Source organism: Protopterus annectens, chromosome 6.part1 (genome assembly GCF_019279795.1).
Source record: "Protopterus annectens isolate FY-2018-M chromosome 6.part1, PAN1.0, whole genome shotgun sequence".
Lineage (NCBI taxonomy): Eukaryota > Metazoa > Chordata > Ceratodontiformes > Protopteridae > Protopterus > Protopterus annectens.
In genome coordinates this window covers 360504489-360519946 of record NC_056738.1, presented here as the reverse complement: position 1 = coordinate 360519946, position 15458 = coordinate 360504489, and the positions used below count along the sequence as shown (strand labels likewise).

The 15458-nt window shown below is 39.1% G+C and overlaps 1 protein-coding gene across 1 annotated transcript in view; it reads right to left on the bottom strand.

Moving 5' to 3' along the window:
• Positions 1 to 15458, bottom strand: part of PPP2R5B (protein phosphatase 2 regulatory subunit B'beta) — a 1711411-nt gene that overhangs the window by 235370 nt on the left and 1460583 nt on the right. The window contains exon 9 of the mRNA XM_044075777.1: positions 7373 to 7423. Within this exon, the coding sequence (XP_043931712.1) occupies positions 7373 to 7423 (51 nt within the window). The remainder of the gene's footprint in view (positions 1 to 7372; positions 7424 to 15458) is intronic.

Sequence of the window (15458 nt, the reverse complement as noted above, 5' to 3'; positions counted from 1 at the left end):
ATACAGGATCATAGGAGGTTACTAGGTTAATGGTCCTGGGGCCCTAACAAGCCTAGCCAAGAGTTTATTACCAAAAAGGAAACCTTGGTCAGCACTTGTCACCCCTGTTAATGAGGGACACAGGTGGAATGGCTGGGACAAATTGTTTTCCCATCCGCTCATCAAGGCTGCACTTGAAGAGGGTCAGCGATGTACTATGTTTGACATGTATGGGAAGTCTATTCCAGATACGGGGCAGCCTCTGGGAGAAAAACCTGTCTCTCCAGCACTTTTTGTTGATGTTGCATATTAGATTTAGGCCTTTCATGCAGGTAATTTGCAAGGAGATAGACTTATTGATATGGAGCATCTCTAGTAGGGCAGGGTGCGATATTGCCCTGTAGACGACATACAGATCACCTCTGAGTAATCTGTATGATACTGAATACAGCGATAGTGATTTGAGCCTGTCCACATAGGACAGGTTTTGGAGGCCATGGATTCTCTTTGTGAGGTATTTGTGGCCGTTCCAGTTGGTGCAGGTGTTTGGAGAGGTACATGCCAAACGGGGGCATTATACTCAATTGTTGGCCTAATGAGAGAGGAGTACAGAGAGGTAATAACCTCCTTTTTTTCTAGATGTGAGATTGTTGTCAACCTGAGTACCCAGGTCTCTCACCATGGGTTGTGTGCTTAGGGGGTTGCTATTGATGTGGTAATCAGTAGGGCCCGTGTTTTTGCCGAATGGTATGATAATACATTTTTTTGTGTTTAACTTAAGGCCATGACTTTGGCATCAGTCATTTGTTGCTTTGAGACCCTCTTACAGTATGTTAACATAATTTGGGGAGTGAATGACAGCATCCAACTTACAGTTATCTGCAAACTTGGTCAGGCACAGGCCTTTTGTCTTTACCTGGACCTCTGAGAAGTAGATGCCAAACAGCAGGGGTCCCAGGACAGATCCCTGGGGAAACCCACTATTGACAGGTATGCTGTTGGAGATGGAAGCATCTGTTTTGACCTTGTGGGCCCTATCGGTGAGCCTGATGAGAAAGGTATTTACGCCAAGTTGTGTTTGCCTTTCAATGATGGCCGAGTGGGGGATTGTGTCAAAGGCCTTGGCCAAGTCAAGGTAAGCTGTATGTACTGACTTTCCCTCATCCAGGGCCTTGTTGACAGTCTCAAAGAAGTCAACCAGTTCAACAGACAAGATCTGCCCTTGACTAATCTGAACTGGGTGGGGTCAAGTGCTTAGAGATTGCCTATGTCCTCGTTTAGGAGATCCATAATAATATGCTCCATGGCTTTACAGATCAGACTTGTTAAGCTAATGGGGTGATAGTTTCCAGGGTCAGTAGTGGCACCACCTTTGTGCAAGGAGATGACAATGGCAGTTCTTCACTCTGATGGAATGAAACCTGTACTTAGGCTGTGGTTGAATAGGATGCTCAATGGCAAAGCTAGTTCTTGCTGTAGATGCTGCAGAATACAGCCTGGGATATTATCAGGTCCCATGGAAGCTGTGTTCTTTGCCTTGGATAGGGCCTTTAACATTTGATCTATGGAGATGTGAGGTGTGGGACAAGTATTGGGGATGTTGAAAGGGCCTTTTGGTGGGGATAAGGGGGTGAGGTTTTCACTGAACCTATCTGCTAGCAGGTTGGCTATGTCAACAGGATCAGTGTAAGTGGTACCATTAAGTACTAATTCGGAACAAACCTGGGCTTTGCCATGGAGGTTCCTGACATAATTGAAGGCTTTGTAGGTTTCCCTTTGTTTTGAAGGCTAGTTTCAATTCATAATTGATTTTGGAGGTTTTCACTAGTGATCTAATTTGCTTGCTGAGGAGGGAGTATTTCCAGTTTGGAATTTGTTCCTTTTTACCCTTGGACAACAGTTTCGTCCTTTTGTTGTAAAGCCTGTTGATAGAGGATGTCCACCAGACAGGTTTGTGATTCTTTGAGGAGCAGGTTTTAGTTCTGTTGGGTATGGCTGACTCCATGCAGTTGTACAGGTGCTTGTATACTGCATTGGTGTACTATTCAGCATAGTTGTCTGCATTCTCTGAGGGGGCCTTGGCTGACAAAGTTTGCAGATGACTGTAAGTTGGGTGCTGTCATTCACTCCCCAATTAAGGGGTGGTGGTGTGAAGCTACTGATACCCTCCGTTAAGAGGTTGTAGTTAGCTTTTGAGAAGTTTTTTAGCCTGGTTACAGCTGAGAGGTTTGGGTGGGCTAGAAACTTCGAATGAGACAGACCAACGATCTGATCTCACCAGGGAAGAACATACTATGGGAGTGGTGCAACGGTCACCCATGTTGGTGAGAACCAAGTCCAGAATATTATCTCCCCTTGTGGGGGAATAAGATGATCTGGTCTACTGTGTTAGAATTGATGAAGTCAAGGAATCATTGGGTGTGTGCATTAGTGCTGAAATATTTCACCCAGTCTATGGTGGGATAGTTGAAGTCACCAAGGATCAGGGTGTTAGGGGGTACCTTGATGGAGATCCAAATTATAGCCAGCTATAGACCCCCCTCCATGACTCAGGACAACCACTCCTCCTACCTGGACATACTTGTCTCCAAGTGTCTTTTCAACTGTCAGTTGCACCTGGAGTAATTCCAGTGCATCATGCTGGCAAACCAGTCTGGAGGTGTACTTGACCTTAAAGAAAATAGAGACTCCACCACTCAGTCTTCCCGACTTCATTTTGGGGTAGGAATGTGTGGAATGAGGTATAGCCTGGTATGGCAGGGGTGCTCTCCACAGCCCTGAACCACGTTTCCGTGACTGCACAGACATCGGCATCTTTCAGTGTGAGAAGGGCCTCCAGTAAGTGCTTTTTCAAGTTAAGGCTCCTAGTTTTAAGCAGCATGACCTTCAGTTTTCCTTTTTAACAGATCTTTTATGTTGGAAGATTTGTCTTTGGGACATAGCCTAAAAAAGGGACAATGGGGGAGGCAAGAGCCTTGGCCAGGATCAGGAATCCCAGGAGTGACAGGTGGAGGCCATCTCTGGTGAAGCATCAAGGCCTGTCAATCAGGTCTTCCCAGGCAGACAGATGCTGGATCCCCTGGGAAAGACACCAGAAATTAAGCCAATTGTCAAAGTCAATTATTTTTTGTTGATATTGTATCATTCTTAGTTAAGGTAGGATGCCGCTTATGGCTAGGGTTATACCTGCCTGGGACACATACTCTGAGAGCTCAGTCATGTCTCTCTTCATATAGTCCAGGAAGGTATATCTCAAGTCTTTCACACCAACACAGACAGTGACAGAGTTATACTTGTACTTGTTGTGGAAAGACTTAAGTGCATGTGTGATGAGGTGGATTCTGGCACCTGACAGACAATTGACCGTGACCTTCTCCTTGTTGAGCCTGGTGAGTAGGACAATGGTGTGTCTCACAATTGAGTTGCCAATGATTATTATGTTTGATTTATTGTTATGCCTTATGTGCTGCATTGGTTTATTGTTATGCCTTATGGGCTGTGTTTGTGAGACACTGGTGTGTTGTCTGTTGTGTGTGGAATGTTTCTGAGAGTGTTTTGGAGGTCTCTGTTGTTTAATTAAGTTTTTATTGAGGACCTCTGCATAGGTGGGTGTGTGTTGTGCTTGGCCATGTGATGTGCGTGATGTGGTGTTTGTAGTGGTAATCTCCTGTTTGTCAGGAGTACTGACTATGGCATGAGAGAGCATGGATTCCAGGTTACTGATGTAGATGCATTTCTCACAAGTAGAAGAATTATGTGATAGGAGAAGACAGCTGTTAGTGAACATGAGGCAGTTGCTACATTGTCTTAGTATGCCCAAGTCAACCAGGCTGGCAGGAGAAACTGATGGTAATTTTCCAGACAGTGTTGTGAATAATTGCTGGACTTCTGGAGACAGGGTTTTGATAAGGGTTTGTCCACAAGAGTGTAGACCACAAAAGCCTTCTAAAATGTAAATGAACTAGCCTGAAGCATAAATGCTAAAACTAAAATTAAGATGCTTAGAATAGCAAATAAATTTAATCAGGCTACTAACAAGCAGTAATAAGTGCAGAATAAGAGGACTTGAACACTTAAGAGCACCCAGCAAAGCAAAATAAGGTAATAAAACAGGTAGAAAAGAGTTACAGTAAAAGCAGCTGAACAAAGTGTACATTTTTTAAGTGGAGAGGGAGGAAACAGAAGATATTTCAAGATTACGAAACTAAGAGGGTTGGCCTTCCCAAATACACTCTCTGTATACAGTAGACAGAGCTGATGAGATGGGACTGGTAGGAGTGTTCAAAATCAAAGAAGCAAGGGGGTGTCTATTCCTGCCCAAATTATCTCATTGTACTCAATTGAGTGAAGAAATAAGATGGGGCTGGGAGGAGTGTCCAAAGACAAATTTACAGCAGGGGCAGGCAATTCCAAAGCCACCAGGTTTAAGAATACAACAACACTTGGGTGGGAGAGTGGGAACAGCAAACTGCAGAGAGAGAGAGAGAGAGAGAGAGAGAGAGAGAGACCACCAATATTCAATCAATATTCAATGAAACAAATAAATGCAGTACAGTTTTGTTAACTATCACTGAAACAGAATAAGAGCAAAAAATATACTCATATCAGCTTTGTATGTCCAGATGGTTGCAGAATCTGTCACAGCCAGCTAAACAGCTCTACTAATGAGCACTTTTCATTTACTTAAATCGCAATGCAAGCCTTTAAAATCATGATACAAGGTCAGAAAGAAGACCATGTTATCATATTTTCAGAATACATTATCTTCAAATAGTAGTCACATATATTTAGTGATAGTAAATCTTTAGATGGTCTTAATTCAGTAGTTTAATATTGATAATACCATTGCACGTGTCTCAATTTATGAGCAAGATAAGTAAATCTAGGAGGAGTAAGGTTAAATATAGGGGGTAAAAATTATAGCATTATGGCTTAATCATAGCAGTTGAAATGGTAGTGACAAAAAGTTGGTCTGCAAAACCATTGACCAGAATACAAATAGTGGCCCATTTACAGGATGACCAGTTATGAAAGGAATGATACATCAGAAGCTAGCAGTCCTTCTTTTTGGAAAGTAGTTTTTCTTCACTGCTCCAAGATCAGCCCTCTCTCTGGGGTCTGGTGTTAGCTTTGATGGCTATTAGAAGAGACAATTGTCAGAGTAGGCGATTGCTGTAAGCAGTGATAAGTAATATATGTCTGTGAATGGGAGTACATGTGCATGCAATGCTATGCATACAATATGTCAACGTAAAGGATGAAGTTAGTGCAACATAAATAGAAAGATGCTTTCCCTTATATGGTCTATCAGTCTGGCTCTGTGATTCTTATCCACTACTGTCAACATATCTCTCCATACAGAAATCCTGCTGTACTGGATTATAAGGGAACTACACCCACAATAATGGAATAAATGGGTTACGTGAATGATCAGGGCATGAAAGACCTCATTAAGGTGACAGGGTTAGAGGTTAGTATAGCTATACAATGACTGTGCAAAAAGCAAGTAATTAGACAGTACTACAACATCAACAAAGAGCACAAACGCTGTGGCATGCAGTCACAGATATTAAAAATTTAATGTGGGGAGCTCAGCTGAATGCTTTACTCAGCCCAGGCACAACATACTCTATTTAAGCCAGATGTACACTGAGAAGATAGCAGATTCAAAGATCAGACAAGGTGAAATGACCCCAGTTCATATGCATAATAACATAGCAGCCTTGTAATACTACCTTCCAAGCTACTAACTCTGTCTACTAGCCCTCCCCCCCATCCATCTACACCTTCAGGAGATGTAGCATCTTCATCTGTTAATGCAAGAAGAAAAGCCTCTGCATATTAGTAATTATTCTGTCTCAAAATAGACAAACACATGTTAAAGAAAGAGTACAGGCTGGTAATGAAGGATTGGTAGCTTCCAGTAAAGAAGCTTCAAAAATTAAATCACAGCTGGTATAACATGCATCTATGTATGTAAAGTAGGACTTAAAAATAAACACCTCTGTTTAGTTTATTTAACTTAATGAAGTTAATGTTCAAGTTGACAGAGGAATTTTTCAGTGAATGAAAGTTTCTTAAATGCATACACTGCATTTTAGATTCTGAAATAGGCAGTTTGTGCATGTATACAAGTGTGCATTTATGTGTGTTTGTGTGCATGTGCATTTGTGTATGTGTGCATGCACACTTGCACACTATTCCAAATGGCAAAACTCTCTTTATACAATGACTGCTCATTACAATTCAAAAATAAGCACACTGATCGATAGCCCAACCAGCGTGCCCCTTGTAAACCGAGCATACACCAATAGAAAAAGTTCAACCACTGAAGTACAATTGAACAGCTAGACTTTCTATTGGCATATGCTTAGGAAACAGAGCAAAATACAAAAAAAATTCAGTACATTTTGCAAACCTAAAGAAACAGAAACATACTTGATTTCCGCTTGCATTTCTGCACTCTCCCTACTAAAATCTCAGCAGTCATACTTCTCAGCTGTCCAGATTTTCACAGAATTTCCATATTTTTGCCTTGTACTTTTGGTCTGCTCCTCATAAAAGTTATAGTTTTCTAGCAAGCCACTAGTGAATGAAGTCATTAAATAACGACATAATTTGAGGATCAGACTTTATATCCTTCAGAAAATGCACATTAACACAAAACCTATTATTCCAGCAACTATCTATGTTTGTAAGAGCAATATTTAAAATCTTTGCTCCCCCCATCACATTGGGCTTTGTCCAGATTTCTTGCATTAAGAGGTTATAATGTATGTTGGCAGGGGGGAAAAAGCAGTGCAGATTCTCTTTTCACCACGGCTTCTCCTGCAGTGTACTGATGTATAGTGTCCCATACACATGTGCAGTGCATCAGTAAACAAGGAAGAATGCAGAGGAAAACTACAGGGTCCTTATACAAAGACATTTAAAGTAGATAAGCAATTTCTTCCTTAAAAAATATAATTGCATAATAGCAATAATCCACTCCTGTTTGTGGGTATACCAGTATTTACCTATGGCTGGCTTTGCTCAATCATTCAGGTTTTGCCCTGCTGATCAAACCACACCAGCCATGAGTAAATGCTGATATACGCATGCACAGTCATGGATTATTGCTGAATTATACACTGCTTGTACACTTGCAGATTCTTACAACACAATAATGAAATGCATAGAGCATTCATTACATTGTATAATTGCATCTTTGTAATGCTGCAGTAGGTAATATTCCATGATACCACAGCTGTGGGAGCATGTCTCGACTTCCATAGTTAATTTTCACACTGACCCACCTGTAATGTAACCCAGTGACAATACTAGAACAAACAATATGGGAAGTGTAACATAGTTCAAACCCACTGTCTGAATTAAACAGCATTTCTGAACCTACCTCCTTCTGAGTGCAGGTTTTAGGCCAATATTTCAGTAGTCCTCGAATTACCTGCATTAAGAAAAGAGATAACTGTTACTGAAACAATCGAGAAGAGCTGTCAGGTGAAACAGAAGTAGACATAGATGTATGTATGTATTCAGTATGTAAAATATGATGACACTCTGCATAGGTAAAGGACCTACATATCTCTGATCTAGATAAATTACAAGAATTCTATTTAATATGTTTGTTACTAACAAAGTAAGTGAAAAGATGAACTACAGATTATTTTCAGTATTACAATATGTGATTACTGTAGAGCAACTCTATAAATTATCAGTGATTACATATATTGTGCAAACCTTAACTGAATATATTTCTCTTTATTTTATGCATTTATGATGCCCAACAGGCTTGTGTTATGACTAGTGACTGGCTCACCTATCTGTTTAGCAACTGTAAAATAAATAAATAAAAGTTCAACCATGATCTGGGTTAAAAGAGTTAAAAAGAATGTAATACATTTGCATGTACAGCAGCTTAAGTGTTGATATAGATAAATGGGTAGATATTAATAAACGCACATACAGTTACTATTCCTTTTTTCCCAGTCCTTCTGCTCATATTTTAATCTCTTCTTTACTACAGGCATAGATTCTACCTGTTCAAACATGCTTTAATTGTCCCCATCCATAAATGCCCATCTCCCACAAATGCTAAGAAACAGAGACCAAATTCAATCCTACTGAAATATTTGAAAAAAAAATACAGTAGAAACAAATAACTGAACATTTAAACAAAACTGTTCAAAGAGCTAAACACCAAAACAAATTCGGAGTACCTGCAATTAGCCAGCATGGATATAGATTGGGCCTTAATACACTTAACAGCTGTTTGCATACTTACATATAAAACTTACTTCTCAACAAAAAACAAAAAAGCAAGCTATTGCTACCTTTGTCAATCTTAAAAGGATCTTTGAAAGCAAAAATAACTCCCTGATTATTCAAGAACATCAGATTCTGGACTTTGGTTTCCCTACAAAACAATGGTTGTTGAGCAACCTTTTCCAAAGTACCTTCTTCCTTGCATACTTCTTTTTTGAAAAAATGTCTCTTATTTACCTCTGGTCTACCACGATGCTCAGTCCTTGACCATATCCTCTTTTTCTTATTTATTAATGCCCCAATCTTCACTATTCATCCTATTAAAATTATCCTCTTACCAAATGACACTTATACATGACTCAAAACCTAAGTTAAACTTAGTCCAGAGACTCTAGAATGTAGTTTTGACTTGCTGTGTAACTGGCTGTCCAAAAAACCACCTACACAGCACAAGTGAGTGGCCCCAGCCACCTCTGAGAGTGTATTCCCTATAAGGGCATAGTTTTTCATGGACACTGACAGTCATTAGGACTGGGAGAGAGCATACACATATGAGACTTTTTGTTACCTACCCCTTCTATTAGGCATAAATATGTGGTTATCCAACTTCTTTGGGGTCCACACATGTTTAAAAGGTATTATGATGTCTGCCTGTGGCATGCTAACCATATGAACATCAAATCACAAGAATCTCTGCTTTTTTTGTTACCTACCCCTTCTATTAGGCATAAATATGTGGCTATCCAACTTCTTTGGGGTCCACACATGTTTAAAAGATATTATGATGTCTACCTGTGGCATGCTAACCATATGAACATCAAATCACAAGGATCTCTGCTTTTTTGTTACCTACCCCTTCTATTAGGCATAAATATGTGGCTATCCAACTTCTGTGGGGTCTGCACATGTTTAAAATGTATTATGATGTCTACCTGTGGCATGCTAACCATATGAACATCAAATCACAAGAATCTCTGCTTCATATGCAGTATATTAATGTATGTCATAATATATTGTATTAAGGCATTGCATATGACAATGACTCAGCATGGTACACCATATTAGAGCGTGACATATGACAATGAGTCAACATGGTACACCAAATTAAGGCAAGGCATGCCACACTGATTCAGCACCATGCCAAAATACTAGCTTATATAATGGGGAGAGTGGCCTAGACAATTGGTAGTGAAAATCTATTCAGGAAGTGACATCATGTAATCTAGCCAGGAGCAGGTTACAGCCCTTCCTTCCTACAGCTATTTACCTTTTTTGTAAAAAAATTCAAAATATGGGCATAAACACTGTTGAGTAGTTCCTTAAAAGTATAAGGGAAATCACTGTGCTTTAGTAATAAGTTATTATGGATTAAAATACCATGAAGACGAAGCCTTAAAGATGAGTAATCTGCTCCAACTGTGACTCATAACCTTATCAAAGGTAGAATCAGGTGATGATCCCTACAGAAAGTCTTTTCCCAGCACAATCAAAATGGAAAGGTGGAAGAAGATGGAGCCTGTTAAGCCACTAAGGAACTCAAAATGGTATTTTTTCACAGGAACAAGGAGAACAGCAGACATCCCTGTAAAGGACATGCACAGGGTGCCAGTGAACATGAAACATGTTCCCTTAGGGTGTGTGGTTTGGGAAATGCAATCAGATTTAGAGAGGAAAACTCTGGCATGATAATATAACTGGAGACTAAGAAAGGGTCATGACACAGCTGAGGAAATACTCTTGTAATACAGACACAGGAGTCACACCGTGGGCCAGAGTAACTAATAAGTCATTAATGTTTTGTTACATGGATGGTAATGTGTGATGGAGTGCCTTCATACCACTTCACCAGTCACTATGCTTCTGTGAACGTACCATCAGGTCTGGCCTGGAGTTACCACCTAATAGTAAGAAGGCATTGCATATGTACTGAATATGCATAACTGACATACAGGTTTTGAAAATGTGGCTCTTGGGGTAATTATGATACTGTTAAATGTGATAGAATCATTAAAACAAAACAGAGCAGAGGGAACTGTGTCACATGATAGAATGGGTAGAAAGTAAGTCAATTCAATCATAGACAAAACAGCTGCAGGATGTTTGTATCAGATAGTATTTTGTATTTTCTGTACCATCTGTCATCACTATTACTGTGTTTTTTTGAACCATGCAGGTTTTAGTCTAGGGATCATCAGATATGGAACCATTATTCAGGTAACATTTGTTTCCTCCTCCTTTTTTTACTTAATTTATTTTTAAGTTGGTTAAGTTAAATGGTCTTAAACTCTGTTCAACTGATATAAGGAACACAAAGACAATGGTAAATGCAAAACACAGGAGGAATAAACCGACAAGTTTTAGAGAAGAGATTGGAGCAAACTCACATGGGGAAGGCATACAGACTTCACATAAAGAGTGTCCAGAGGTCAGGACTGAACATCAATCTCAGTGAGGCAGCAATTTAAACTACTGAGCCACCATGCTGCTCACATACAATACTGCAAGAAGTGAAATGCATTTATGCAGTATTTTCACCTCGAGAAAGTGGTGTGCACATTAAGACCATGTCTTAGGAATGACCGGAATATATTGCAAAGTAGAGAAATGTTTCATTAAAGTGAAACAGAGCTATGGGGAGGTCTCATATTGAGCAATGTGAGAATGTCAACTTTTTTATACTGCAATATAGCAAAAAAACATGGAAGGGGACAAGACATAGATAAAACATTTCTGTGTGTAGTGAAGTAAGCAAATATCAGTGAATCAATCCGTATAACAAGTTATTTCACTGTAAGAAGCTGATGGGAATAATGGTTTAAGAAAGAAGCCTAGCAATATGTTTTACGGAAAGAGCAGCTGTAGACTGGAGTAAAAGTTATGGACGATAACAGTAATAATGTGCTGCAAAATGTATTTTACAGGCAATAATGCAGCACATGGGCACGCACAGATCTGAACAGCTGAGTGGAGCAAAGGCAATAATGCAGCACATGGGCACGCACAGATCTGAACAGCTGAGTGCAGCAAATACAGCAAAACTGGCAGAGAAACAGTCACATAACAGTCGACTTTGGCATATTAACAAGGGCAGCAGTCCTTAATTTAGCACATATCTAAGCTGAAGTCTTCAAGAAATGTTTAGTCACTCAAGCATGTAAGAGGAATGGCTGTCCTGGCAGTCTTTATATTTCCTGTCAAAACTCCTATAAGGTAACATAAATTAATCTGAAAATTCCTTGAGGCAATTTTATCTTCCTTCCCAAAAATAACTTGATACTTTCTATTTTATTTTAAAGAATGTGCGTCCTATTTTATTTTAAAGATACCCATGCATTACTGCTTGTGGAATGATTTTTTTTAACCAATTTATATGTGAGTGGTATCTTTTTTTATCTGAAAACAGTAGATCCCACACTTGTCAGTTTAGTTGGTTTATACTGGTTTTGCAAACCATTCAGCAATTGTAGGACAATAGGAACAGTGTTTAATCTAGCAATTTACCTAGGAAATAGACAAACATGTTTTGTATGGGCTTGCTGAAAGAGATTAATCAAATGCATGAAAATGTTTTCCCTTTCAGAAACAGTGAACGCAAGAAATGCCACATTTTGTTCATCATTACAACTTATCCCCACTTCTGAGTTTCCTTACTTCGATTATTTAGTATGAGTTACAGTTGCTGTGCATTTAAAGCAGGGGGAAATAGTTAACTGTGACTTTTACATGAAATGGCCTACAAGAATTAGGCAGAAGTAATTCACATAGTCTGGTGAGAGGATACATGACAGATCTTTACCAGACTTAATTAAAGCAAAAGCAAATCTAATAATAGGTATATATAGGAAGGTTGGGGTAGAGGTTTAAAGACAAGAAGGTGACACTGCAAATCAAAGGCTGAGTATATGACTGCAGATGACAGTAAACTTTGTGTCATCATAAATTTTCCAGAAGACACCAAGATCCTCAACAAAGAAATTTTGAAAGCAAATAGCTGGTATCAAAACCATGGCCTAAAACATAATGTTAAAAATGTATAACAGTATCCTTTGGCATGCAGGACATCCCTAGATATTGTTACATCAACAATACACTTTTGAAAATTGATCAAGGAGTTAGGAAACCTGCAAACCTATGTAGACAGTGGGCTATCCTTCGATTACCATTTATCCACTATTGTAAGACAGTCCTTCTTCATTGCACAGCTTTTTAGGAAGAATATGGCATCCAGATCCAGGGATGTGATCATTCCACTGTATTTGGCACTTAATGCCCCTTTCAATATGTACCTGGCCAAACACTTAACATAACTTGAATACCCATTGTGCTTTCTCACCAAGAAAATCAAGCGTCTAAATCATAAAGGATACAGTGACCTTCTCAAAGCCTTGCCCCTCTTCTTGGTATCTTGCAGGCTACTGAGAGGCAGTCAGTGGCCTTGCTAACCGATTCTCAACTGACCCCATATTTTCAGGCCTACTACACATTCAGAAGACGAATAGTGGCATAAACAGCTGCTCAAGAGATCGTAATCTCTTTTGCAACATAAACAGAACATGGGGGTATAGACATTTATCACAGAGAATGACACTTCGCAGGAATCATTTTCCTCTCCACATAATTTTAATATATAATCACGTATCTTACATGGAAACAAAACAGAAAAGAAAGGTGAGTACTAGGCGAATCCAACAAGTACAATTTATTTTAACCTGTAACGTGCTTTTCCGTTTAGTACTAAACGAAAAGCACTTTACAGGTTAAAATAAATTGTACTTGTTGGATTCGCCTAGTATTCACCTTTCTTTTCTGTTTTGTTTCTGAGTTTGCATTTTTTTAACTTGTCAGAATGTATCATACATGGTCAAAAAAGCTCAGCAATGCTTGCACTTGCAAAACTATTGAAGACCATCCTCCAAACATTTTACAGGAGTGTCATCAAAAGCATCGTTACCAATAACATTACTGTTTTGTATGAGGGCTGCAACATGTAAGGCTCTTAGGCGAGTTGTTAAGGGCAGCAGAGAAAACCATTGGTTCCTCCCTTGCACCTCTGGAAGGCCTACATGAATCACACTGCATCAGTAGGACCACGAAGATATCCAATGATGCTTCGCATCCTGAAAACTCTATGTTCTCCCACCTCTCCTCAGGTAGGAGATGTAGAAGTATGCACTGTAGGACTTCTAGACTTAGCAACAGTTTCTTTCCTCTCCCCATCAGACCACTGAACTCTTGTGAAAAATGAGCTAGGAGACCGTCAATGTATTCTTCCCCTCCTACCACATAGTTATGCTATTTACTTGACTGTACAGATCTTTACAGGCTTTGTTGCACTATAAGTATTAAGCTTTTTCATGTGAAATAACTAACTGATGTGCATATTTAACATTGGTTCACACCTTACCTTACTGTAGGACTCTGTGAAGTGCAATATAAATCACACTGTGCAATATTCATGCTGACCATTCCATATGCTGCTTAGTTCTTATTATAGGAATGGCATGCACATGTTGTTACTCAGTTCTATTTATATGTAAAGTGCATTTGGTCATTATGTTATTTTTTTATTCTATTTTTACTTTTATTTTATTTTTATGTTATTTTCTTCTTCTTCTCTGTATGTACATTTTTGCACTGCGAATGAAGCATCACAATTTCATTCAGCTACACTGTGGTGTAGTTCTGAATGACAACAAAGTTTTATTTGACTTGATAAAGCAAACTATATCTTTTACTCCATTCAAAAGTAATCTGGAGTAATAGATGGGAAAGTATAAATTTACACAGGTTTAGCACCTATGTCCCTTATGGATAGAGTAACATGTAAATGTCTGGGCTACTCATACTTAAAATATGAGGGCTCCAGATTATTTGTACTAATAATACAAGGTGATAAACTTATTGAGAGTGCATACATAGGCTTCAGATGGCCCTCATGGATCAACAGTCTAGTAAGCAATTATGTGGGGGGAGTAGAATCTGGAGACACAAAGATGACATTGATACTTTATCAAGCATAAAGTAACATGCAGTCCTGGAGATAATGGTATCAAAAGGGGCATAAGTAGCAAACCAAGTGATCAGCTGCAGAAAGCTACAGATGAATCCAGACTAAATACAGAATAAAAATATTACCATGTCACTAGAAGCTGTCTATCTGTAGCCTAAAGCTGAGTCTAATATGTGGGAGGTCAGAGGTGTCATGAGTAGTGAAATAAAGTGTTATTTTTTTCATGTTCTGGATTGTAGTTGGCAAGGTTATTTTTTTGTTGTTACCTTTACAGGGTCAAACCAGATATTCTGGGTAGGCAATGCAAATTGGGGCTGTTTGTGGATGAAATTATTGTTCCCGCTGTTTTATGTTGTAATAATGGTTTTGGAAGACTAATATGTATTTGAGTGAAGCAAGCTGGAATCAAGTTATGGCAAGTGTTTCTGTGAAATCAAAATGCATTAATGTAACATTTTGTTTTCATCCTGACAGTGTCAAACCAGATAATGCGGGTGGGGAATGAGTACGGTAGCTGTCTGTTGGTGAAATAAATGCCCTACTATTTGGTGTTGTAATTCTGGCTTTTCAGGATTAATGTGTATTTGGGTAAAGCAAGTTGGAAAACAAGCCATGACTACTGTTTCTGTGAAAAATACACTTGTGCAACCATTATGTCTTTATCCTGGTAAGGTAAAACCAGATATCGTGTGTGGGCAGTGGGTATGGAAGCTGTCTGTGGATGAAATGACTGTTTCTATTATTTGCTGTTCTGATGTTGCAGGACTAATGTGTATTTAGGTGAAACAAGCTGGAATACAGGCTGTGTCTACTGTTTGTGTGCAAATAAATTATATTAATGTAACCATTACTTTTATCACAGTCAGACATCTGAGATGTTCACAGTCAACAAAGTATATGTAACTGCTAGTTGGGGTAGGCCATCTGTGAATGAAAATGATCTATTGTTATTTGGCCAGTTTATATAGTCATTTATTTGTATCTTTGTAGAATTAATATGTGATTTTGTGAGAAGCAAATTTGATTTTTTTTACATGGCTACCGCTTAAGTAAAACAATGTTATGATACATTCAGAGCTCTTATCTGTCTCTGATTTTGCAGACTGTGTGTGTGTGTGTGTGTGTGTGTGTGTGTGTGTGTGTGTGTGTGTGTGTGCGTGTGTGCGTGTGTGTGTGTGTGTGTGTGTGTGTGTGTGTGTGTGTGTGT